Here is a 26,744-nt window from a genome sequence, read left to right on the forward strand (position 1 = left end):
ATTTTTTTACTGGACTGGTGATGGCTGGCTTTTTAATGGCTTGGCTGTTGTGGAGTTATTAACCCATTTTTTGGTACGTGTTAGCCTTGCATTTGTGTCACAGCTGTCAAAACGCAGCTTTTACCTCAATCGTGTTTGTAGTTTCCTTGTTTGTGTCACCCCAACTGCACCCAAGTGAATGAATACGTCACAAAACTTCTCAGCTTGTTGCACTCTCGATTCTTGTGTCTGGGAAAACACCATTTCTCCTAATGCCAAACATTTGTGGGAATCCCTGATGGCCTTTCTGTTTTTCAGGGCTCTGGGCACCTTGTGCTGGTTGGCTTACATGCAGTGATTATGCACTGTCTCCAGGCTTTGAAGGCTTTGGCCTTGGTACACTCTCCTGCGCAGCTGTGAGGTATCCAGGCTCAGAGCACATGGTCACCTGATGCATAAGTGAAGACAACTCTGCTGGTGATCACACAGTTCCTTTTGTTCTGTAGTGCCCTGATGCGGCAACGTGCAGGGCCCAGGTATTTCCAGCTGTCCACCAATGCCTCAGGCATTCATGCAGTGGCATGAAGAAGGGGTGTAGTCCTGAGGGGATGGTGATGCACTGCTCAGGTACTGCTAGGCATGGGCAGGCAGGCTGATAAAGAGGACAGTAGCTCCATGGCCCAGCTACTACTTATTATACTGAAGTTAGCATCCTGAGAGGAAAAACCTTGCAGTTTTAGTAAGTACTTGGTTTATTTATTAGCCAGGGAAGGATGTGTGGCTTATAATTCACAGACATGCATCATTGAGATTGGATCATCATATGCTTTCATTTCACAGCGTAATAGGATCACAGAGTTCTAGGGATTGGAAGGACCCTCTGGAGATCATCAAGTTCAACCCCTCTGCTAAAGCACATTCCCTACAATGGGTTACACAGCAAAATGTCTAGACAGATCTTGAATATCTCCAGAGGAGGAGACTCCACATCTTGTTCCAGTGCTCTGCCACTCTCAACAGTGAAGTTCTTCCTTGTGTTCCAGTAGAAACTGTAGAAACTCCCTGTGTTCCAGTTTCTGCCTGCTACCCCTTATTCTGTCACCGTATGCCACCAAAATAAATAAATAAATAGATATAAATAAATAAATAGGAAAAACACCAACAAAACCAACCAAGAAGGTGACCTGCTGTGCCACAGAAGGTGTTTGCTGGGATGTCTCAGTACAAATATAGTGACTTCATCCTCACCCACCAGCTGGAAATACTTGTCCTATGCTTTTCACGTTTTAAGGGTGGCTAATAAACAATTATGTAACTCTAGAACAAACAGATCGATACATCTGAGATCTAGGAGTTTTATCATTATGCTGACTTTAGTGTTGATACAATACTTGCTGCAGTGATATTGACTGTAGCCAGGTGTTGAAAGTATAATACAGGATTATTGCCTTATCTTTTACGGTAAGAGATTTTTTTTCTATTAGAAGGCTCTGATAATGTATTAGTATCTAATAATAAAAAAGTTGCACTTGCTGCTTTAAGCATTCAGTCTTCCAGTCTACATAATGCCCCCAACACATGCACAAGCATGCACTTGTGCATACACAAGGTTACAGTTCTATCTCAAAGTTAGTAGCTCAGTGAATTAACTCGATGAAACAGTTTTCCTACAGATTTCATTATCTAGAAGGTGGGCCAGATCCTGCAGATTATTACATCTCCCAGTAACTTTGTTCATATTGAATTTGATTACACTGTTAGTCTAATCACACTTTGGGTAACTTTACCAGATTTGGCCATACTGGATCGCTATGTATACCACATTCTGAGTAGAAGAGTGCTGTTTTCATGTATCTGACATAAGCCTGCTGCTTCTGAAACTGATTCCTACCACTCACTCACTGTGAATTGGTGATACTCTGTTCCTCTTGAGTTTTAGGGCATTACTGACTGACTTGAACATTTGTTTTTCTCTGGTGTCTTTGAATCTGTGGGAATGAAAGAAGTCACCTACCCCAGTGGAGTGAGTGGTCAGTCATGCTTAGGCCTGTGAGCCGCAATTTCTCTTTGAATAACTTAATGCTGGCGAGCTGGGGTTTTTAGTCCCTACAAGCTCTGAAATGTGCTCAGTAGGTTGCTGAAATACAGCAGTGGTAAATGTTGTGGTAGACGGGGATGAGTTTAGAATATAGGTATCTACTGCAGGATTATAACTTCATTTACATTAAGACACGTAGCAGGTCATTGACCGAGAAGTTTCTTCAGCATTTATAGCTGTGACTTCGGTGTAGCGGAGAAGATATTTACATTTAGTTAGCTTCTGGTATTTCATCGAGAGCTCTTCTATGATGGCTTTGTGGTGGGAGTTGTTTGTTGTTGTTTTTTTTATTTGATGTACGGGAAATGAGTTCATTTGACAACTTAATTCCTTTAATAAGTTGAATAATCATTCATGATTCACAACTTGATTCACAGGAGGGGCTATTAATTTAAGAATTGCACTGTATGCTCTATCATATATTTGTTGACCGATTTACATGGTACAGAACAGGATTTGTGTATATCAGCGTGCTGTAACTTTGCCTCTTTAAGAGGTTTATTGCTTCAGTGGGTATTAGGATTTCACTGTTCCATCATAGAACATTCCCAGGCATAGAATACATTTTTGAGTGGATCAAAGTATACACATCAGCTGTCATAAACATATAAACAAAATAATAAAAAGCTAATTTCATCTCTTTCAGACCCCCAAAAGTTTTGTAAAAGTAGTTTGTTCAAATTTAGTGCATTAATGAAGGGCAGAACGAAGGTATTCATCCCTTTCAACCTAGACCATTCTATGATTTTGTGATGATTCTATTTCGTGACATAGAGGGCATGAAAGAAGAGCATTATCATTCTCTTTCCCCTTAAAGGAGAAAACATGTTTTCTTAGCCTTCCTATAAATACATTTCCTAGTACAAAATCTTGCATTTGAATTGCTTACGAGGTCAGTTTGCTCTTCCAAAAACATTTCAGAAGGCTTTCAAAATGTACGCTGTGTGTATTATATCCGATCAAAACAGAGGTGTAGGGATTCCTTCCTAGGCCAACCACTTAAAACAGTTTTTAATTTGTCTTTTAAATTTCTCTAGCCACTCAGCAGATACCCGCCTTTGATCAATGACATCTCCTTCTGGCTGCCTACTGAGGCATACTCTAAGAATGATTTCTATGACTTGGCTCGAAGTGTTGGTGGAGACCTGATAGAAAAAGTTGTCCTACTGGATGAATATACCCATCCAAAGTAAGTAAAACTTTTTAACATATTTTTTCTTGTTGTCAGAATAGGAATATTTTAGTTCTTTACACCAAAAAAACCCAAACAAACAACAAAACCAACGCAACTCTTTCAGCAATAAATGCTTTTGTTTATAAATATTGTCTTTGAATTTCACTTTTGCATTATTACTGTGCTTATGGTATTCAGACTGCAGTTGCAATGTGTTGTACCTGGTCATGCAGCAGTAGTGAACAGTAGTTACTCCATCTGTCAATACATTGCGCTCTGATCTGTAATGTCTGATATCCCAGTCATGTTTTTTGCATAATGTCTAGGGTTTGTCTCTCTATCCTCTTCCTTCCTTGTTCTAGGATAGATGCACTAGTCGACCTTTACTGTAAGTATCAGGGATAATAATGATTTGTTGCAGAAAACTGTTGTTGGTGTTCAACACACAGAAAAAAATATATTTTATTCCTTATTCTGATGCTTATTTATGCTGTTGAACAGTCTCTCAGGCTTGAAAATACCTTCTTGTTTATGTAACCGCACTGGCACAATTGTTCTGGGTGTGCAGGCTGCTTGTCCAACAGGCATTATCAGTTGTGTCAAAAATGGACAAATGTCAGCTATTCCATATGCACTGTTTTTCACTTTGTTCTTTCCAAAATCAAAAAGTACATATACTTCTGGCTGCTCAGTTGGGTTTTAAAATAATTTCTCCTCTTTGAGAATGGTTTGGGGTTTTTTTGTTTGGTTGTTTGGTTTTTGTTTGTTTGTTTGTTTGTTTGCTCTAGAAAGGCAGGTAGCAAATCTAACTAAAACATTGCTTGAAGATGATGGGAAATGGTTTGTGTTGTGCTCCAACACTTACAGATTATCACTCCCTACATTTAGTATTTGACCTATTTTTATGAATTTGACATGCTGACTGTTCTGATACAGTAGAATTAACATGAAAATGATCTGTAGAATTTGGGACTCATTTTTGGTACTAATCCTTCCTGCTTGCTTGTGCTGAATACTTACGGTACATACAGTACCTCTGTTCCACATTCAGTCTTCACCCTTCTTGGTGATACCCAATCACAGGGAACTTACAATACTTAGAATTACTTACAATACCTGAAGGGAACTTACTCCCAGGAGGGGAGTAAACTCTTCGAAAGGGCTGATAATAGCAGGACTAGGGGAAATGGTTTTAAGTTAAAAGAGGGAAGATTTAGGTTGGATGTTAGGGGGAAGTTCTTTACTAGGAGAGTGGTTAGGTCCTGGAACAGGCTGCCCAGGGAGGTTGTGGATGCCCCGTCCTTGGAGGTGTTCAAGGTGTTCAAGACCCAATGTGATGATCTTTGCTGTTACATCTTCTCTAGGGGGAAAAGCTCACATGTAGCATGAGCACCTCTGCCAAGGATAAAGATTCGGCAAAATCTTATTCTGTGTAGCCTCTTTTAGAGACGGTGTTATTCTGTGCTTAGTCCTGCAGCTGGTTTCAGGAATCTACTTACACAGGGAAAGTCTCAGCAGCAAAGCTGCATCAGTCACGACTCAGCTCATGGGTAGTCTTCCTCTTCTTTAAGTGGAATAATATCTTTCATTTTAGTACAGTGGTGGAGTGGGAAAGGGATTCAGTATTCTGGATTTCTTGTGTATGTGCTCTCTTTTCTGATACACTATGACATATACCTGAATATATACCAGTTCTTCAATGCAAAATCTTTTATTCCTCTGCAAGGAATATATCTCTGTTTCCCTCTCTGATTTATGCAAATGGATGCGGAAGGATGACTCCTCACTGAGAATTTTCACACAAATTTAGGACTTTCCTAGTATTGCCCCTAGGGCAATTAAACCCTTACTCAGCAGATGTCCAAATATGCATTGATACTATGGGGTGGAAACATTTATCATCTTCAGGTCTGAAGAATTTGAGCAGGTGTCACTAAGGGATTGTTGGTAAGTGATGCAGCCCTTTCAGTTTATTCAAATGCAGTAACAGCAAAAATAAATCTTTTAAAATACTCAGTCATTAAAAGCAACAACAGCAGCAGTCTAAGGAGATTATCTACCTCATTAAAAAGGAAAATAAATAAATAAATAAATTGCAGATAAATAGTACCTTAGCCATAATGGTTATGCCCTTTCTTCTTAGAACAGGGTGTGTGCAAATATGAAACTTTTGCAATTGATGACATTGTTATGACAGCATTTTGTCTGTTCTCCAAAGCCTTTGGAAGACCGACTCTTTGGAAAGAAGCGTGTTCTGCTTAGTCTTAATTCCAAGATAATTGCCTTGTTACAGGAATGGTACAGTGGCTTCTTTAATTTGGTTTTGCAGAAAAGCCTCTGGGCGGAGAAATTAACATAAAAGACATACTCAGTGTTGCTATGGATCTGAATGTTGTGGATCTAGATACATGTAATCATGATCTTGAATTTGTACTGATTCTGATATGGAGGATGGAAGAAAAGTGTATAATGTAGAGAAGCCAGCAGTGTTACTGTCTTGAATGTTAGTTACTTATAAACAGCACAATATGTTCATGTATATAATTAATCATTACTGGAATTTAAAATTCAAACTTTACATCCTTTAAATATACCGGTTTTGTGTAAATAGAAGCAAAGTGGAGATGAATTAGGACATCTAGTAGTCTTATTTTCCTTCTTAAACTACCTGCCTCAGTTACAGAACCATGAAGAAAATGCTATTCAAATAAAACTAATTTAGAATACAGAAAAATGTCTTTTAATTAAGATCCTGTCTCTGTGATACTGTGTAATTATCTACAGACTTTTCTGTGGTTCAGAAACCTAAAAAGGGAGAGAAGTAAAAGACAAGTAGTTATTTAAACAAGGAATAGATGGCTGGGAAAAAGATATATAAATAGATACATTTCATTTCTTGACTATCCACTTTTGTAAGGTGATGATGTTGAGCTATCTTCCTGGAAAGCACATGCAATTAAAGATAGAGCAGGTAGTAATGCTGATAGAAAGCATGATGAAAGACACAAATTTTGGAGGAAGCCGAGTTGCTGTGGTAGCTTAATTAAGAACTGTTCCAGCTTAAGTGTATCTTAGATAAACTTAACTATACAAGACACGGCATGAAGGCAAGCTGAGGAATGTGAGATATGTGTGTAAGGCTTTCCAGAAAATAATATTTTGGTTCAGTTTAGACTGCAAATATTTTTGTTTTTGTTTTTCTTGACAGCTGAAACTAATTGTGATAGATGCCAGCCTGGCAGGGCTAGATTCATTGTAAAGTGTTACAAGCAGAAAATTATTTCACTTTGAGGTGGAAAAAACAAGTTTTCACCATTAGAAAGTAAAATACTGGAATTAGGTAGGAGATGTAGACATATCTGTGTTTACCTCTCTTGAATTTTGTTGTTCCTCTGTATTCTTTATTGACCAGTGCAACAGGTAGACAAAGCAAAGTAATCCAAGGTCTCTGTTCCAAGCAGAGAACTGAGTTTATTTAACTAAATTGGGGTAGGTAGTGTTTATGTGAAGTCATTCTGAAAAGCAAGATAACTGTCCGGATGCTCAGTGAGAGTCCTGAGATTCACAAAACTCTTCAGTTTTGTCTCAGCTATTCCACCCACATATGTTGCTTTTGATTCTAAAGTTTTGAGCTAAAAGAAGAACATGGACCTCTCAGGTGTCTGCAGTCCTATATGCCCTACCCTGTACAAGTGTGTTCATGAGGTATCACAGAAGACACGATGGCCCTAAGGATCCCAGCAGTTAAACAATCTTTGGAATTCCAGGGAACTCATCAGGGGATCTACTGATTGCCATCAGTATGGGAAATCTGGGAATAGGGGTTACTTGAGTAGGAGAGGAGCAGCACCTATGAGATGTAGCTCATGCATTCAGAACATGAATCTGAGAAAGAGTTGTACATGAGACTGGTCAGGTCAGAGGATAATACCATCTGTTGTAGATACCTTCTCATCTCTCCTAGTGTAAAAGACCATCACGAAGCAGCATGACCCAATGTGTATGAGAAAGTAAGATCCACTGTCACCTGATAAGGTATTCCTGGAATCATTGCCATACCAGGCTGAGACTAGAGTTGATGTAACTTCACTCAGTGTAAATAATGCGCAATATGGCTGCATCACACCTGATATCCAGGCATATGTAGAATAAATTAATGGATACGAAGAGCAAATTGTGGCTTTGTTGAAATGCCCAGGAAACTGAGTGAAATTATGGCAGGAACAGTATTGGAGTATCTCTATGACAAGCTGAATCGAGAAGAAATGTCCTGTAGCAGTCAGCAAAATATTTTCCACTGATCACCTTGTCAATTTAAGATCTCCTTTGCTTGAAACAATAGCTGCGAGCATTTAGATTTTCATGCATTTTATCAGTGCAACATGTTTGTCTGTGCTTGTTTTGTCAAATCAGCTCACTTTGATTTGCTTTGAGTTGTCAGTTCCTGAGTGCTGTGGGACCCATGTGTGACCAGCCACCGGAAGGTAGTGGCACTTTTTCTGCTACCTGGCTGAATTTCTTTCTTTCAAATCCTCAGAGATCTTCGAGGACCTTTAGGCATTACTGTGCAAATATACAATGAATAAGGTTTTGCGACTGACATTTTTCACTTTGGAACATTGTGGTGAACAAACATTCGTGAAAACAAAGAGAATACTTTGGTCTATTATTGATATTCAAAGGAGAAAAATCAGTCATTTTTTCCCTTATTTTCACTTCATTTTTTGCAACGGCAGATCTTCTACTACTTATCACTAATTTCTAATCAGTTTGAATGTCCTTTAGAAATGAAATCAGAAAGTAATCCCCTTCACAGTAGTCAAGACTTGTAGAAAGGCAACAATCTTCACTGGGGAATAGAAGACTAGCTGGATGGTAATCAAATAGAAGAGTCTCTGCCTCTTATGGGTAAGCAAAATGGCTGGCATTGAGAGATTCAGGCAGCACTGTGTTGCATTTTCGAGATATTAAATTAAGCACTGTGGTCACACACACATGAAATTGCAGGAGTAGTAAAGAATAAAGATAGTAAAGAGAGGTTCATCAGGCTGGTGACCAGTCACTAGTGAGGCTCCCCAGGGCTCCATTTTAGAATCAGTTCTCTGAAGTGTTTTTATAAATGATCTGGATACAGGACTTAAAGTCACATTAAGTGAGTTTGCGGATGACAGTAAATTGGGAAGGGCTGTTGACTCCCTCTAGGGCAGAGAGGCCTTGCAAAGAGATCTTGGCAAATGAGAGAGCTGGGCAATTGCCAGCAACTTGAAGTTTAGCAAGAGTAGGTGCCAGATTTTGCACCTGGGCTGCCCTGGCTTTGTGTTTAGACCAGGGGATGAAAGGCTGGAGAGCAATCCTGCAAGTGTTTTCTTCAGCTCAGCATGCTGCATTTTTCTCTTTGGTACCTTACATAATCTTGTCGAGTGTGACAAGCTCACATCCCTGTACCAAAATAAGTGGTTTTTGAGTGCTGCAGAGGGGTGGTTTTCCTACCAGTCTGGGACCTGATTCTTTAAAATTTCATTATGACATGTCTCTTGGTTTTTTTTTTCTTCTCAAGAAAAGGAAGGAAGGAAGGAAGGAAGGAAGGAAGGAAGGAAGGAAGGAAGGAAGGAAGGAAGGAAGGAAGGAAGGAAGGAAGGAAGGAAGGAAGGAAGGAAGGAAGGAAGGAAGGAAGGAAGGAAGGCTTCTGCAGTGAGATCTGCGGGTTTGTAACCCTCTGTTAAATGAAGTAAGGGGAAGTGTGTTGGCTGCTGTGATACTGTTAGGTAGGTGCACTGTGGCCTCGTATTTGGAAACTTTATGAGGACTCTGGCAACCCATCTGTTGTTTCCCAAATAATACAAGGAACAGATCTGACAGGGAAAAGTCAGATCCTGCTGACTGGTCTGTCAAAGCATAGAATCAGAGAATCAGAGACTCTATGTAATAACATTATTTTCCTTTTTATCACCTGATTTCTTGCACATTCCCTTGTCAAAATACATATGAAATCAAATACTTCTAGATCTGCTTAATTTCACAGAATTGCAGAATGGGTTGGGAATGGAAGGGACCTCAAAGCTTGACCAGTTCCAACTCCCTGCTGTAGGCAGGGCTACCACCCACCAGCTCAGGTTGCCCAGGGCCCCATCCAACCTAGCCTTGAGCACCTCCAGGGATGGGGCACCACAGCTTCTTCTCTCATCTACACCTCCCTGTCCCTGCAAGCCACCCCTCTTTTGTTGCAGCCCGGGACACTGCTGACTTTCCAGGCTCCAAGTGCACACAGCTGGTTCATGTCCAGATTTTTTTGTCCAACAGAGCTCCCGTGTTCTTCTCCACAGGGCAGCTCCTGGGATTTCTTCTCCCAGTCTGTACGCTTATCTGGGATTGTCCCAACCCAAGTGCAACACCTTGCACTTGGCCTTGTTAAATCTTATTAGGTTCTTGTGGATCCATTTCTTGAAGACTCTTTTCTGTCATGGTTTTGTCATTCTTCTGGAGCAGATGAATTAGGCAGAATAATTCTGAAGTGCTGCTTGCTTGATAATATTGCGCAAACTAAAACAATCACTTCAGTCCCAGAACATTGTGTTGTTCTTCAGCCTGAGCATTTTACAGTTTGCTGTGGGATTCGAGATTACCTTTAGCTGCTGAACTGGCAAAGTCCCAGCAACAGCTTCTGTACAAAAAAAAACCACAGAAGCTCCTTTTGACAATAGCTGTCAGAGGACTGGTTTGCTGTTAATGAGCTGTGTTCTCCAGCTCTGGAGTTTTTTCATTTGGTGAAACTAATGGAAGTCATGAAGTCAATTGATGGGAGACTCTGTTTCTGGTAATGGATTGACTTCTTACCTTTTCTTCAGCTGTTACAGGAGATCATGAACGTATTGTGGCTAGTTGAAGCCTCACTACATGGGTGCCCCTCAGTCCCTCTTCTTTTTTTCTTGTCACAACCAGGAAAAGTGTCACCAGCTTTCCCCTGTGAATGAGAACCTTTCTTTTGCCTTAGGGATTCAACTTAGATAACATGCCTATGATGGAGGCTGCGTGCTTCTGAGAGCCTTTCACTCCTAATCTGTGTGTGTAAGGCATTCCCCTGTGCCCCAGGCCAACCTGATGGATAGCCAGTGGTATTTGCTTGATTTGTATTCAGACCAACCCAAGCCACATTCAGAGTGGCTCCAACCACTTCCTTCTTTTCTTCTTTGAAAAACAGCTGTATAGAAATAGCAGTTCCACACTCATAGCAGCCCCTGCTTAGGGGTGGTCAGGGACTTTCTGACCAAATTTGTTCAGAGTGAACAGCAGTCTGCCCTGACAGAGTTACTTTTTGAAGACAAATGAGTTCTGTTCATGTCCTGCCAGAGCCAGACAGTCTGCCACCTGAGCTATGAGGTGGTGAGGTTTTCGTCCTACTTCCCTAGAGGTTTAAAGGAGCTCAGACTTGTGCTTATGCCTTTAAACACAAGTTAGCTCTGCTGTGCTGGTTGCTACAGGGCTCTGGGGTGTCTCACACTTCTCACATTATAGCAGCCTTGATGCCTTGCTGCCCTGCCAGGACTGCGTTTGAGTTCAGCTTTTCCAGATATCCTGTGTAGTAGTGGGAGCATTCACTGAGCACAGGGCAGCCGTCTGCTTGGTTTTGTTTGAGGAATCTGAACTAAAAATATATTAATTCTTCTTCTTCCTCAGTAAAACATTCCATATTGAAATTAATACAGAGAATTAACTGAATGAATTGACACTTCTTTTTCTTTTTTTAAGACTTTTTCAAGTCTTTTAGACATTCTGAATTTCAACCGGTTCTGTTCCTTTTCTTTATAGAATCTCCTAGGTGAGGTCAGAGATAGGAAATGTGAGCACACGCTGTTACAGCGCAGACCAGAACGTATTGTTTGATATGAAAGTATACTTTTTCAGTGCTGTGTTTAGTGTGTGTAACTGTGTAGTCTTGGAATCTGTCTGCATGTTTTTATTAAGCATCCTCCTCAAAGTTTTTTCAACGCTTGGCCTGGAGCTTTTGAATTCCACCATGGATTCAGATGCCTGATTTCCTCAGGTTGCTTCAGATGTCCTGAAAATAACTGTTCCCTGCCTGAATCTGGTGTTGTAATAATGAGCTATCAGAGGAGTGAGAGAGGGACAGAGGAGTCTGTCCTTTAGAAGCAGCATGTCCTTGAACTGTTCATCATCTGCTTATTCTGGGAGCGTCTCTTGTTTCATCTGCCAGAAAGACGGACTTCAAAAATGCCAGTAAATGCCTTATCTTTTGTTTTACCAAGAAGAAAAACGAAATAAAATCTTGCTTTATGCGATAAAGTGAGAGTTATTTGACTTATGGCTTTTTCCACTGGTTGTGACTGCCCATTCAGACCTCTCATTCCAGTGTTTGTCTGGAAAAATAGAATAATCAACCGATGACAAAACAAACACTGTACCTTTCCCCCTTTTCTCAGTATTCAGACCAGCACCATACTTAATGGCTCACTATTGAAGTCTGAGGTTTCCTTCAGACCACTACATTCAAATCAATTGTGGGGCAGACAGTGTTTTGCTGTACAGCCCTGCCTCTTTAGAGACTTCACTGAGAAAATTGTCTTCACTAACTGAAAATAATTTACTATTAATGAGCTTTAGTGGGAGTCCCATTATTCTTCTTTGGTAGGATGCTGGTGGTTAGTATGCAGACTTGTGGGAGGATTGGTATTCAAGAAAGGAGAAAGATGAGGTAACCACAGGTTTCCATTACAGCAGGGGGAACACAGTCCTGAAGTGTGATGTATCACCAGTGATATTCCGTAAGAAATGTAATCACCCTTCATGGGTAATGAGAAGAGAGGAAAACTAAAGAACATGAGCCACACGGAAGACGAATGTCAACTCCCTTATGTATTCAGGCAGATACAGAGGATAACTTCGCTATAGAAAAGGGATAGCTGGAGTCACAATGAATCTTCCTAAGAGGCTGCTCGGCTGAAGAGCTTAACCTTTTTTCATCATGTCAACCTGGAGTCAGCCGTTCAGCACCAGGTCTCAGACGCTGCTCAGACGCTGGTAGCTGCGAGACAGCTACCAGAGGATGCAGAGAGGTTAGGAATAGGCTTGTGGGTACTTGTAAGTTCAGGGAAAACCTAGTCATTCACTGTCCTTGTAGACAAAGAGGTTAAGACTACTACTGTGCAAAACTGTTTTTCACAGTGCATAACTGTGAGCATATTAGAGCTTGAGAGGCATTACAATGGCTCTGAATACATCAGAGATAGAGTGCAAGCTTTTGTAATCACATTTGTTTGATGTTAAATATGGCATTCTCTGAGGAGCTTGAAATCAGTTTAATCTCACAGTGCCTTTTGAAAGTGCTCTACTCAGCAGCATGAGTGGAAGAAAAATTCACGTGTTATGAGACAGACCTTTTTTTTCACCTGGTACTTTGACCACTTTTTTGTACCACTCATGGAAAGAATTTTCTCCACCGTATCCATTGCTCTATTTCCATTTGCCCATGCTTGGGTGTTCTCTCTGTTGTGCTCTCCACCTTGAGCGTAGGGTGCAATATCCCACTGCTTTTGCTGAGCTCTACCATATCCATTTTCCCACCTTAATTGGTTATTCCTCCTCAACAGACTGGGAAGTTAAGGAGTCTTGTCAGAGCCACTGACAGTGGTTGCCTGTCCTTTCCGTTGGAGTTGCTAGGTGAGAATGTGGGTGGGAGAAGGCTAGGTGTTTTGGCAAGGTCTCCAATCTGTGCCTGAAACTAGTTTTATTTCAGAAAATAGACATAACCTTCCTATAGGTTTTGCATCATTTCTCCTTAGTCAGCTTTTAAATGATGTTTAGTATGAAAATGTTGTATGAGTTTGTTTATTGTAGCACGCCAGCAATGTGAAGAATGCTTCTGTAGCTGATCCTCAGGGTTTTTTTCTCAAGTTCTCTTCAATTCTTCTTGGAAATCTGTTTGGGAAAGTTGAACTAGTACCATGGGCTTACACCTTGCAAGAATTGTTAGTCACAGCAGGTTGTCGAAGTACTGAGATAAATAGCCACCAAGCATTTCTCAGGCTTATGAAGGACATCATTATCCTCTGCGTGTTGAGAATTGCACACGTGGTACATGGTGGAAATACAGATGTTCTCATCTCCTGGACAGACCATCATAGAACTCTGTAAAGACTGATAATAGGATGGCCAGATCTGTAATTGTTTGAGTACACCAGCAAACATGTAGGCCACATTCAGCAAACATACGTTTTGTAATGCTACCATAATGCGAGATGAGAGGAAAAATATTTTTAAGCCCCTCTTCACTATGCAGTATTGCTGCGCAGGGGAAAGGTAGATTTAGTGATTTAGATTTAGTCTTGCTATTTATATTTTATGGACCCAGAACACATTTCCGTAGGAAAAAACCCAAACAACATGTTATAGCTAGAAAGAATTCCCTAAAGTGGAGTCAAAGTATTAAGCAGCTCACAGGTTAGTTGTCTTCTCGCTGGAAAATGTCAACATTTAAGCTGAAGAAACAAGATTTTCTTTAATTTCAGAACAAATAAATGTCATAATTCCTGGAATAGATCACAATGTCTTCACATTGTTCAGTATTTTAACCTACCAGTTAACTTTAAATAGTTGAAGAAAATTGTTGCCAAGCTTTATTAAGAGCTGATCATCCCCTTATCTGGGTACAGTGAATGGAAAATCACGTCATTGTGGACTCTGTAAGTTGCATATTGATGGAGATGCACCTGAGCTGCAGAATGTATATCTTGATGGTAACTGCTGGGGCTCTAAATACCTCCAGAATTCAGGTTTCTGTCCTGCTTCTCTCAAGTGCTGTCTGGTAACATTAACGCTAACACCATGCAAACCATCTATTATTTATCAGGTACCAGACAGAAATGCAAAGGAAAGATAGCTTTTAAAAAATATTCTGAGGATGAATATAAGATTTGTTTAGTGTTTTTGTGTCCATTAGTACATGTGCAGGATGGGTGGATGAGTAGTCAAGAAATGAGAGACTGATAATACTTTGTAACATTTCAATACTATGTTTTCATACTTTGTGAATGAACAACAGGAGGGAGATAGATGAAGACCGATTTAATGGAGCTCTGTGTCTTTATTCATAATTATGTATATAAAAATCTGATGGTTCTCATCAGAGATACTGGCTTTCTCATCTCATAGACTGGTAAACCAGGTTTACCAATATTGTGTGGCATGTCTAAAGTCACAGTGGGGTGGCACACAGGAAATCCATTAGTTTGGGTCGTAATGTTACTGTCAGTTGTGTTGAATAGGTGGGATGTCTACTGAGAAAGTCAAAATCAACAAGGAGATTCAAGTTGTTCTTGAATTAAATTAATGGCTAGACTCAATTTATCAAAGCCAACTGTGAGCTGTATCACGTAGGCAGACATTTTTTCTTAGTGTTTGCTAATGCAGATGTTTGTGGGTTTGGTTTGTAAAACGAGTCCTCACTTTGCAGAGCTTCTGAGTGTAAGTAGTTCCCACTGAGTGCTCCAAACCTTTCAGAACGATGCCCTTGCTATCATTCATAGAATGACAGCATAGCAAGCCAGAATTTTTTGCAAATTAATGGGACACTTTGAAAAATCAACTGACAGAGTTTGTGTTTTGTAAGCTGTTTTTGATCATAATACTAATTCTCCTCATCAGGGTGTTTCAAGAGTTAGGTACACTAGTATTTCAGTGCACAGCTTTTGGAGGAAGTTGATGCTCTGGATCACCGAGAAAAAAAGTCATTGAACATAAAGTAATTTCACTTGAAAAAAAATAAGTAAAGAGATGTTTATATGAGAGATGTTTAAAAAACAAAGGTGTTGAAACAAACCAGTGGGACCAACTTTCTCCATTGTATTAGTCCAAGAGGAAATATTTCAAAAGCTAACTAGAATGTGCAGCACGATGTGAAATAAGTCTGCAGTACTGGGTGTTTTTCAGACAAATAAACCTCTGTGGTTACACAAAAATTGCAAAGGCTGTCAATTCTCGTGCTTTAAAACATAAGTGACATCTGCTTGGGGTCGTGATGAAATCCCAGTATGCATTATGAACCTGCAGTATTTATAAAAGTCACTGTTGTATTTCATAGAGCACTGAAACATCTGTTAGCAGACAATTCTATCAGCAGGATACTGGATTAAATGGTGTCTTCGTAATAGCTTAGTATGGCAATATCTATTTCCTGTGTGTTTAAATGTGTACAATATATGCACATTTTTGAACTTTGCTTTTTAAACAGCAGTTTCCTCTCTAGACCTCAGTAGATCCTTCTGGGCTTTTGCAGTCCATTTTCTAAATCTGAAGTACAGTTGTGAAGTTGAATGTTAATCTAGTAGGTCATTCGTAGCCACTGGGGGCTATGAAGTTGACATGTGTTTATGCAATTCTAAAGTGGTAGATATTTAACATTACAAATTTAAGGTCCTTTATGATTACTAAACCAGTTCTTTGTACTGACTTCCAGGTAAATCCATTTTCATCTCAGTGGAGAGTGTTTTAGGGATAAGTTTCTAATCTGATTTGGTACAAGTAAATTAGATACCTCACTGTTGTGTAATTGTCCAACTCTTATAAATATATGGAGTTTTCAGCCTTCTGTCTTTGAAATATTCCTGGAACCTGGGCTTATTTGCCGTTTAATCTTCCCTTTAACACACAAGGTCAATTCAGTTATATACAATGTACTCTCTCTAGAGAAAAGAACATTTCTGTGTACTAGAGGCAGAAATATCAACCTAGGCAAATACCGAATGGAAAATCAATACAAAACACCAGAACAGTATCTATTTTAAACTGTTTTGTTTTTGTTTTTGTTTTCTTTTCTGGGTAATTAGTATTTCTTCCATCATTCAATTTTTTTTTCCTATGTTTGGTTTTAGTGTCTATTCTCTTTCTGTTATTTTTCTCATTTGCAATCATTCTAGCAGCCCACAGAATGCAGGATGTATGATGGTTGATTTCTAGCTGAAACAACAAAGTTGTTATGTGGAAGAAGTTGAAGCAAGCAGGTTCTCCTGTTACTAGTGGTATTTTGTTTGTAAAGATCCAAAAGTCCGGATGGCCTTATCCACTAACGTAAGCTCAGATTTTCAAGTGTGTTCAGAGTGCCAGCACTTTCCTAGCAGGGCAGTTGCCTACTCAGGTATTCCCTATTTTGTGCATCATTTCCCTCTCCAATGGAGGAACTCTCAGAACTTACCAGAGCAGTCTCATCAAGCAGCATGTTGGACACCAAGAATGTGCTCTTTCTCAAAGGATAAAAATCTTGGTCCTTAAATCAAGAGTCCTGCTATGGATTTTGGTGTGACAGTGCTTTACTTCAGAAACCTGAAAGTTGCTGAGCCTGGAGATTGTAGTAGTTTCAAATTAACATGTGTTTGTTTCTGATTCCCCTTTCATTTAATGATAATTTTTGGCAGGGATCCTCTTTCTATAACAAAAATAGATCTGCTTTGACTTGCAAATTTAAACTAATTGAACTAACTTTTTAGTCCTGCTATGGAGAATTTCTACTGTTTGCTTGTCCTCATTGTAATTAGGAATAAAAAGAAGCATTGTCAACAAAAGATTATATAAGCACGTGTTCTGTGATAACCAAGCAGCAAAAGTAATGGAAAGTTTGATGGATAAAAGCTAAAATTCATGATTGTTTAGAATATCAGATGAAGGAAATGCTGTTAAGGGGTTCTGAAGAACACTTGTTTGTTGATGTGCTTGCATAGCATGCTGCCAACGGAGTGCAGCAGCACCTTAGAGCCATGCTACTGTCATCACTGATAGCAGTTTTAGCTCAAAAACTGTGTCCTCAACTCAAAGCTTGCATGTACCTTATTACTTTCATTAGCAAACTTACTTGATAATCAGTTCAAGCATATAAGTAATGGCTTTCAAATCTCAACAGTAAGGAGAAAAATATCATGTAGGTAGGGAATAAACTCTTTTAAAGTGTAGATTGTAAATGAAAAAGTCTTACTTAAAACACCATCTGTGCTATATCAGTGTTCCAGTATATTGGTTTGACTCAACACCTTCCACCATTTAGAGATTCTGGTGCTGAAACACATGATTACTACAATGAGTAAATATGAATATAAAATATGTTGTCAGCAAGGTACCTGTAAGTGAGTGAATAGTGGAAAAGTTTCTGTCATGGTTTTGCATGGTTTTTCTCTGTAGCACTTAACTGCGTTTTCTTAACAAGGATGTTTGGCACAAGGCAAGCTTACTGAGTGTCATCCCAAAACATTGTTTTGAAAATGCAGTCGGAAATTGTCACTAATTGATTTTTTTCCATGCTTATAAGAGAGGAGCAATTCTCATGTTGCAGAAAGTCACAATACTAGTTGTTGAAGAAAGCTTTCTTCTGTGGTTCTCACTGAAACTCCCAGCTGGTTTCAGTAAAACTGGAAGGGTGACAAATACAAAATAGGACTTCAGCCCACTGGAGTCAGTAGAAACCATCCCATTGACTTCAGTGGTATTAGGTTTAGGTCCTGTGTGTTTCCTTTGCTCATTAAAAACCAATCTGTCTGCAGATAAAACAGAGTCATTTCTCTTCCAGGAACTTGTCCCCTACTGCCAGTGAATTCAGTTCTCCATTGAGAAATACGATCGCTGCTGTTAGAAATACATTTGTTATTCAGGAGGGACATGCTGATATTTGTTCAGTAGGATAAAGTGGTAGTTATTAAAGAGATTTGCATTACCGTTGCATTCAGAAGCCCTTCTGGTATTCTGGTATTTTGGAACTTGGGGAGGCACATAAATGTTGTACTAATACACTTGCACCCTACTTTGCCACATTTTTACTCATTGTGAAAACCGATCATCTTACTGAAAAATCAGCCATAGCCAACTTGAAGGGCAAATAAAAATGCAAATTCATTATCACCTTTTCTCCTTTTGGAACCCCAAACCATACAGCAATGGAACATGAAAGAACAAATAAGTTTATAACTAAAAATGTGTTTTGCTTAGCTGTGTCTGCACATATGAGGGTGTCACGTCTTGCAAGCATGCAGCTGGGACAGAAAGGAGGTAATAAATAGCCAGTGCTTTGTGCTTAACTTTGCAAAGAACTTTCAGTTCTTACTGCAATCATGCCAAGCTTGTCTGGCTAAGAATGAGATTACCTCACATGTTATTTGGTTTCTTGTCTGCCTTTCAAAGCATTTATGTGTGCTGTCGGGGGTATCAACATTTCCATTATTGAAGGGTGCCCTCTTTACAAAGAATCCTATTACTTTTAGGAGACTGTCCTCAAAATGAATATATATACTTACGTAGCGTCACAAAGGCGTGATCAAGGTGTACCATACTTGCCTGTGTTGTTATCTACAGTCTGTTTCTGGATCTCCAAAAAATAACGTGATTATAACTTCTACATGAAGTCAAAGTTGTAAGGATAGAATGAAAAATAAACTCTCAGGAGATCAAAAGGTGTGGGCTAGTTTGCTTAAGCATTGGGAACCAGAACTGAAATTACAAAGAGTTTGCCTTAACCACACAAGTTTGACATTTCCAGTCCAGGATACCTGATAAAAACACAAACATTCCTTGAAGGATATGCTGCATGTCCTTCCAGATCTAACATCTGACATTCACCTGTTGTGTGTTTCCATGAGATAGATTTCATAGTATAACAGCCCGGGAAATAAATGCTTGAAGTAATCCCACCTAGTTGTGTTGTCAACATTAGCAAGTCTAGGATGCTACAGAGGGACATGTATTTCCTAAGCTTTCAAGAAATGATCTCTCCATTACAGAATGTCTTCTGAATCTTCATTTGTTAATCACTGCTTAAAGTTGAACTGTAGGAATGATTTATGTACGTACACACTTGTGTCTTAATCTAGTTGGTTGCTGGCATCGATAGTATTTCAAGACAATTAGTTCCACAAATTATCCATTCATTGTTTTTTAAAGCAAAGTTTCAATTGGGAAGGCGGTTTAGTTCTGTTTGACATTGTGCTAGAAAGTAAAAAACATTTCCTAATTAACTTTTTCTATGTTGTGTACATTCATTCCATCCTCTTGTCATGTTTCAAATAAACATCTCCCATCTGGTCAGTAATTCCTAATTCAGTTGTGCATCTTTATCTCTAGGAGCCATTATTACTTTTCTATGTTGTTTAGTTATGGAGATCAGTCAAACTGTATCCAAGGTGAGCACACGACATTGACTTTTATGTTCACATTATAATATTTTAAATGCTCATTTTTTTCTTGCTCCTTTGGGAAAATTCTAGCTTTTGTTTGCCCTGTTCATGCTGAGCACATTTCTAGATCTTTTATGGGATGATGTGAGGGGTTTTCCCACAACGAACTATTATGTTGTTGGATTTTTTTTCTGCCCTTTTTTTTTAAGCAGTAGATTTTGCAGTTTGGTTATTTACCTGACTTTTCTTACAAGTGTTTCTTCTGTACTCTTAGTGAAAGAATAGACTAGATGTTGGGATGCAAAGGTAGAAAGTAAATACAAAGTCAATATTGATCTTGCCTAGTGCTGCCTCAATTGTTTTTTTCATTTATAAAATGAAAACAATGTATACTATACTTTGAAATCTCAGTTGTGGTGGAGGGTAGAATTGGGAAGGCTATTTCCCTCACATTTTGTCTACATATATGTAAATATGCGTATTGTTTTCCTTCTGCTTGCTTCAGTGGTATGTGAGCAACAGGCTGAGAAATACTGTACGTGATACTGGTAGCAGGGCTGAACTCCTGCTGTTTCTTTAAGGAAATCCAAGACTTATCATTCAGGCACTCTCTAAGTTCAGTCTGGCCCCTTGGTTGCAGTGATGCCTTCTCAAATATTTTTTCCCTGAAATTCCATTCTGTGTGTGTCTGCTGAGGAGCAACACCTTAACACCACAAAATGGTAACAGCCTGGTAAAAGCTGCCTGTAATGTACCAAAACGTGTTATTCTGGCCTGGGACCATTGAAAGAGCTCAGTAGTTTGTCACACCTCACTAGTTCCATCCTGGGTCCCTCTGTTGGTCTGAGAAATCCATCTCTCTTTCAGCAATTCCCATCTTTCACAGCAGGGTTTCATGGAATCATAGAATGGCTTGGGTTGGAAGGGACTTCAAGGATTATCAAGTTCCAATCCCCTTGCAGCAGGAGGGCTTCCAGCTGCTAGATCAAATGCTAGATCAGGTTGCCTAGAGCCTCATCCAACCTCCAGCCCTGCTGCCTGGGCTGCAGTTGCAAAATTGGTTACGTAGCAGACTCCAGCAAGCACTTATTTGGTGTTTCTGAAAAGCAGAATCCACTTCCATCTTTCCCTGGTCAAAGCAAATAAAGCAAGTAAATTGCCTGTAAAATTACATTTGGTCAACCTCAGTTTGCCTATTTATGGACACGAATCTCACAAGTTTATAATTCCAAGGCCGTTCTGAAACTACTGTTTCACAGCCTTACCCAGTGAGTGACAAAGGCAACTAAGAGACCAGTGTCAAATATGCAGAGGTGACTAAACAGTTTATCTCAGTTTAAAAGCAATTAGCTCTGCAAGCTAAGTGCTCTTCTTCTAATGAATGATTAGAAAACATGCTATTAATTCTGCTCCTGCTTTCTGGAGGGCTTCACTTTCAGCCACACTGATAACTGAGCTCCTGCCTTCTGCCAGCGTATGGCCTGTTTCTAAGCCTGTGAAGTGGCTGATCTGAGCTGCAGCTCAGTCTTCTCATGGCTCTCAATTCCTAGCAGTGCTTGGACGAGCCCATTTTGGGGTGCTTCCCTGTGCCGTGCATTAAATAGAGGGTATACTTCCTTCTTGCTGAGGATGTCTATGATTTTTAGGATTTTCTTTCTCAGCATTGGCATTTGGCTGTTTGTCTGTCTAGCCCCCTTCCCTCTCTCTTCCCCCAGTTTTCATTTTCAATTATTTTTGTTTATGTTGAACTTCTGCCTGCTCAGCTGCAGCAGAGATTGGTGTTGGCAGCCCGCCTTGTGTTGTACAATTCTACAACTTCTGCTGCTTAGCAGCATGTTGGAAATGCTTTGAAATAAATCCATGTTGGATCGAAAGCAGCATCTTTGTTGTTACCCCCTCAGAATAATTTGGTGCTATAATTGGAATTCGCATTTGAAATAAATAAACATGATTTCTGATCTATAGGCAGATCTGGATGCATAGTCAAAGAGAGATGCGTGCATACCGACGTCTGTACAGAGATGCATTAATTTGCAAAGCATGCATGGCATTTCTCTTGCCTTAGGGAGGTTCGAATTGCAGAGGGAGGGCTGGAGGGCAGCCCTACTGAATCCCCACTGGGCCCCCATGTCAATGGGATTGTTTGCTCTGTGCTGTTCTTGATGCAGATGTGCAATGGAACAGGAAGCTGTGGATCCACTCTGCTAGTGCCACTTTCCCAGTCCACAGATGGCAATGAGTTCGAAGGCTTTCCTGCTCCCATTTGAGTGCAGGCTGAGTGCCGCTCAGTCAGCATTTCAGCAGGGTTATGCAGAAGGTTCAGAGGAACACAACAGGGATAATGAGAACCAGGGGAATGGCTGAGAGAGCCGGGTCTGGTAGAGTTTGTTTAGTGAAGGGATATGATGGAGATCTAGAAAACTGTGAGTGGGTTGGAGAGGACGGACAAAGAAGGATGTATCATTGCTGCTTCTAGTACAGAAAGTGGCACACCTCAAATGGAGCTACTGGTAACCAGCTTCACAGTGGGCAGGTGGAGATCCAAGCAGCTGTGGAGCTCCTTACAGGATGCTGGTACCTCTGCCAAAAGTTCATATAGGAAGGCTGGATGAATTAAAGGAGAGAAATATCCTGAGACATAAAATAAATAAACAAAATGCATAGAAGCAACATCCATCTCATGAATGTTTGTGTCGAAAGCAGAATGGAGCCCAGGAGAGTGTTAGAGGCTTGTGCTACTGTATATACACATCGACTCATTTTTGTACCTTGAAGTATCCTCTTCTCAAGGCTGTTTAATTGTAATTAGTCTGGGTTTGTGGATGAGTGGATATTTGTTGTTGGGGTCACCAAACAGGCCTGTTTAGATCTTTGGTGTGACTCAAAACAGTTGTGTGTTCTCATGTGAACACATATGAGGTCTTACTCAGTAATTTGAAATTACTTTTTGGGGCTTAGAAAGCTGGGTGTTTTTTTTTCTGCAACCAATCATTCCAGCTATTGCCATTTTCCCTCCATCTCCATATTTGAAAACAGTTTTTTAACCAGATCTCCTGAAACCCGATTGCATTAAAATCTGGTGCTGTAAAGGGAATGCTTAAGCCCACTTTGTGCTCCTTTAATTGAGAAATGCCTGGAATGCAGAGACTTGAAATTGTTCTGTCAAGTCGAGAACATGGTTGCTGCTTGTCTGTCACTGTGGTAATGGTTCCAAGCATTTTTGTGTATTCAATCAGGAGGCAGCCCACTGAGACCAGAAAATCAATGGTTAGAAAGCAGTGGTGAGATAAAAGTGAGGCAGGGAAGACCTGCAGCACAGCTAATTTGCAATTAGTATTTTCCCACTTTGCTGTTGTCTGCCTGTCCTGCAATTGCAAAGAAGGTAGAAAAAAACTGGCTTGAAAGAATGCTAGGGATGGCCATAGAAAGCCATCAGGGCATCAAGCAGACAGATAAGTCTGTGGTGCCTGCAGAGGAGGAGCAGGTCGTGCCCTATGAGCGTCTGCGGAAAGAGTCATTTAGCACAGCTTGATGGGAATTGGGTAATGGCAGTATGTTTGGAGATTAGATGAAGGAGTAAATGATGGATGAACTGCATAGCCCCAAAAGTACTGTATACAGCCATCATGCCTGTGTTCTCAAGATCAATAACTGTCGTAACAGTGAGTGGTTGTCCCTATACTATCCCCCTTTTCCTCCTTGCTACTTAACTCCCCATTGCACTCCTGTTGCTCAGTGATGCAGTAGCACTTATGAAAAAAAGAAAGATGAAATGGCATAGATTGTATTTTAAACATGACTGGAAATCTGTACTATTTTTAAAAGGATCATTTTCCATCGCAGTTTTCTTCTAAACATCCAAATAAACTCGTTCCATCTTAAACACAATAAAATGAATGAACCCGTGTTTTTTTCCTCCTGTTTTTATCCAGTGAAATTCCTCCCTTTTTTTCCATAAAATGTTAATAATTCATGTCCTGACATTCCCAAGGAACTGAAGATTGTAGTACTGGGGAAAAAATAGTCTGCAAGAGAAAGCCTACGGGCTTCTTCAAGCATTGGGTAAATCTACCATTCTCAGAATTGAGAAGATAGTATTTTTAGAATGGTATTGCCTCTTTTTGGACTGGAGGATGAGCTGTGCTTGAGAGCTTGCTGGGTTTTTTGTCCTAGAGAGATACCCCAGGATCTGTGCCACACTTTTCTTCCTGCAGTGGTCTGCATAGGAAACCAAAGAGATGATTTTGATGCCTGGAGAATCTGGGAGATATGTTTTTGAAAACACATAATATTGTGTGAATGCAAATTATCTACTCATGGACCTAAGAGAAAACATGGCTGAAGGAGGCTTTTCTGTACATTTCCTATAAAACTGTCTGGAGCAAATAGCCTTTTTTTTCAGGTAGAACTTAAACAGCAAAAAAAAGCCAACAGACTTGTAAATGATGACTTTAAATGTTATAGTAAACTTTTGTATTACATTTTTTTATTAAATTGTGGACTCTTTAACATGATTATCTTCAAATGCTGATGCATTTCTAAAACTTGATTATTTTTGTACCTAATAAAATTCCAAAGAATACAAGGTTATTTCGTAGTGCTTAGAATTGCATTGCCTTGTATTGCCTTTACAGTAAGTTGTTTAAACTATTCAAACTGATTATGCAAGTTGCCTCTCTTCTAACTCCTTCAAACCTAAATAAAATCCCTCTTTTTCGAGGGTGTGTTGCTGCAAGAGGCACCTATTTATTCCCCTGCATGCCTTTCTCTTGCCCTAAGGCTACAGACTCGCTCAGTTTTGGTTCTTAAGTGTCCCACACTTCACAAGTAGCCAAAGCTAAGGCTTTGTGGCAAAGGTGGCATTCAGCTGGGGCATCAGAGTGCTGCTTTATGTCTTAAGAAAGAAGTGTTTTGGTGATGCAGGGTTTGCTGAATAAATCCATTTCCCTTACTGTGAGAAACTGGCCATGCCAGCCGAAGTTATGGCTTAACTCTTGAAATACACAGACTCGGGTGGAAGGGACATCAGGGTTCCAGCCTTCCAGTAGAAGCAGGGTGACTTCAGACTGGATTCCTAGGGTTTGGAAGTCTATTAGGATGGAGTTTGCACAGCTTGTCCAGGCTATCTCCTCCACTCCTTAACCAATGAAAAATCTTTTATTTATATCCATTCTGCCCCTCACTTAGTTGTGACAATATTGTCTGTCATCCCTCTGACACATGCTGCTGTGAAGAAGCTGTCTTTTTGATAACCACCTTGTAGATACTGGAAGGCAGCCTTTCGGTCTCCCAAAGCCTCGTGCCCTACTGCAGCCTGTGCTCACTGAGCAGACCTCTGCTCCTGCCTGCATTTAAGCACCATCATTGCCTTCTCTGTAGCTGTCCATCCTGTCTTTGGTTCTACTTTTTGCCTTTTATGCTGATACATGTGTTCAAATACTTGAGGGTTTTAGAGTAACCCTTTCCTGGCAGACAGCACAAACAGGGGTTTATGTTTTTCCAAATTGTGATTAACTGTACCCAATAAGTTGAACTGGACCACAAGCCACACTTGCACAATGGCACCTTCATAACGAGGAGCACTGAATGAAAACCTAAGTGTGTGTTAGTTTAAAGAAATGTGAATGAAATTCTCTGTCAGAACACAATTCAGGTTTTGGAAGAATTAATTTTATTTGGCTACTGGCTCACTGTACCCTAGTTTCACCATAGCTGAAGGGCATGGTGGTGAATAAAACAAAACAGGAGTCCAGCTGACTTAAAAATGAGAGATTGAAGCTTCATACAAAGCTGAAAGCACATATGTTTAGTGATTTCCCTGTAAGGTCGCAGGTTTCTTCAGGGAGTAGAAGGATGTAGATGGGTCAGAAAATCCATAACACAAAATCTCTAGCAGCTGAAACAGGATAACAGTATACAAGGTGACAATGCCAGTGTAGCCCTGTGGAGAAAATGTCTTAACATTTCAAATAATTTAATCTTCTTTAATTGTGAAATCAAAGTATACCAACCGAGTGTGAAAAAGGACTCAATAAATTTAATCATGAAATGCTAAATGATGGCTAGATGGTAAGATTAATTTTCTTTTCAATTCCAATTTTGATGATGCAGGTGAGCCTGCTGGTTATGATGCATCAGCTAATTCCTTATCAAAGTGATAGTTGTAATGACGCCTGATTTCTTGTGTTTTCTACTAGAAAAATGTTATGTGCAAGAAAAAAAAAATCATTGTTGCAATTCTGTAGATTCCCATTAGCAGACAAATGTATATTTGAATTCAGTCAGGAAATGATCTTGTAAAGCTGGCTTCTTTTGTTGTGGAGTGTTATATTTCCTAGATATTTTAAGCACAACTGAGATTCTACCAGAAATACGATTGCCTCTACTGTCATTTTATTTTAGCATTTCCAAGTATCTGCACATAGAGGTGTTTTAATGGGAGTACTTGATTGTGATGTTGTGTCTTCAGAAGTTTATTCCCTAGGGAAACCTATTAGTCTTTTAAAATGACATTACAACTTGTTCAAAACCAGCTTGGGAGATAGGGAAACCTGGGAGGAAGACTGGAAGGAGAAAAGACCTTTCAAGCAGTAAATTTCTACTTGCATGGGGAATGCAAAGTTAATAGAAAACCATATAGAATTCTACCAATGCTAATAATGTATAGCATTCATCTTGCCTTGCATTTTTACAATAATGTAGCTGTACTAATCAGTCCTCACAACATCCTGTGAGAGAAAAGTATTGATATTACTCTAATCCTCATAGTGCATTAAATGAGAATAATGAGAATTTCAAATGGTGAGCTCAACAAGAGCTAGAAATACCACGTTTCTAACTCTAACTAACTACCTTTTGTTAGTTACCAGAGAGCAGAGCTCAGTGCTGCCCCTCCGCTCCCTGTGAGGAGCTGCAGCTGCCATGAGGCCTCACCTCAGCTCCTCTGTTCTGGGCTGAACAAACCCAGGGACCTCAGCCACCCCTCATATGTCTTCCCCTTGAGACTTTTCACCATGTTTGTAGCCCTCCTTTGGACACTCTCTGATAGATGTATATATTTTTGTGCCCAAAACTGCACACAGTACTGAGGGTGAGGCCACACGGGACGGTTACTTCCCTCAGTCAGCTAGTAATGCAGTTCTTGATGCACCCCAATGACTGACCAATCTGCTCTTTGGTTGTGTAGGCAGCGTAGATAGCAAAAGATTGAATACGCTTACTATTCCATAAAAAATTAATGATAATTGCATTAGTACTAATGCAGACAGACTTCATTGTGAAATGCCTTGGTCTTAACAAGAAATTCAGCTGCTCCAACATAGAAGCACTG

The 26,744-nt window shown here is 39.9% G+C and overlaps 1 protein-coding gene across 4 annotated transcripts in view; it reads left to right on the plus strand.

The window, feature by feature from the left end:
* The window catches only part of FARS2 (phenylalanyl-tRNA synthetase 2, mitochondrial), a 239,858-nt gene that overhangs the window by 158,291 nt on the left and 54,823 nt on the right, over positions 1–26,744 (plus strand). For 3 of the 4 annotated variants that reach the window (XM_072327757.1, XM_072327756.1, XM_072327758.1), the window contains one exon: positions 3,115–3,266. The exons of the other annotated variant lie outside the window; for it this stretch is intronic. In XM_072327757.1, the coding sequence (XP_072183858.1) occupies positions 3,115–3,266 (152 nt within the window). The remainder of the gene's footprint in view (positions 1–3,114; positions 3,267–26,744) is intronic. 4 annotated transcript variants of the gene reach the window in all.

Source organism: Excalfactoria chinensis, chromosome 2 (assembly GCF_039878825.1).
Source record: "Excalfactoria chinensis isolate bCotChi1 chromosome 2, bCotChi1.hap2, whole genome shotgun sequence".
Classification (NCBI taxonomy): Eukaryota; Metazoa; Chordata; class Aves; order Galliformes; family Phasianidae; genus Excalfactoria; species Excalfactoria chinensis.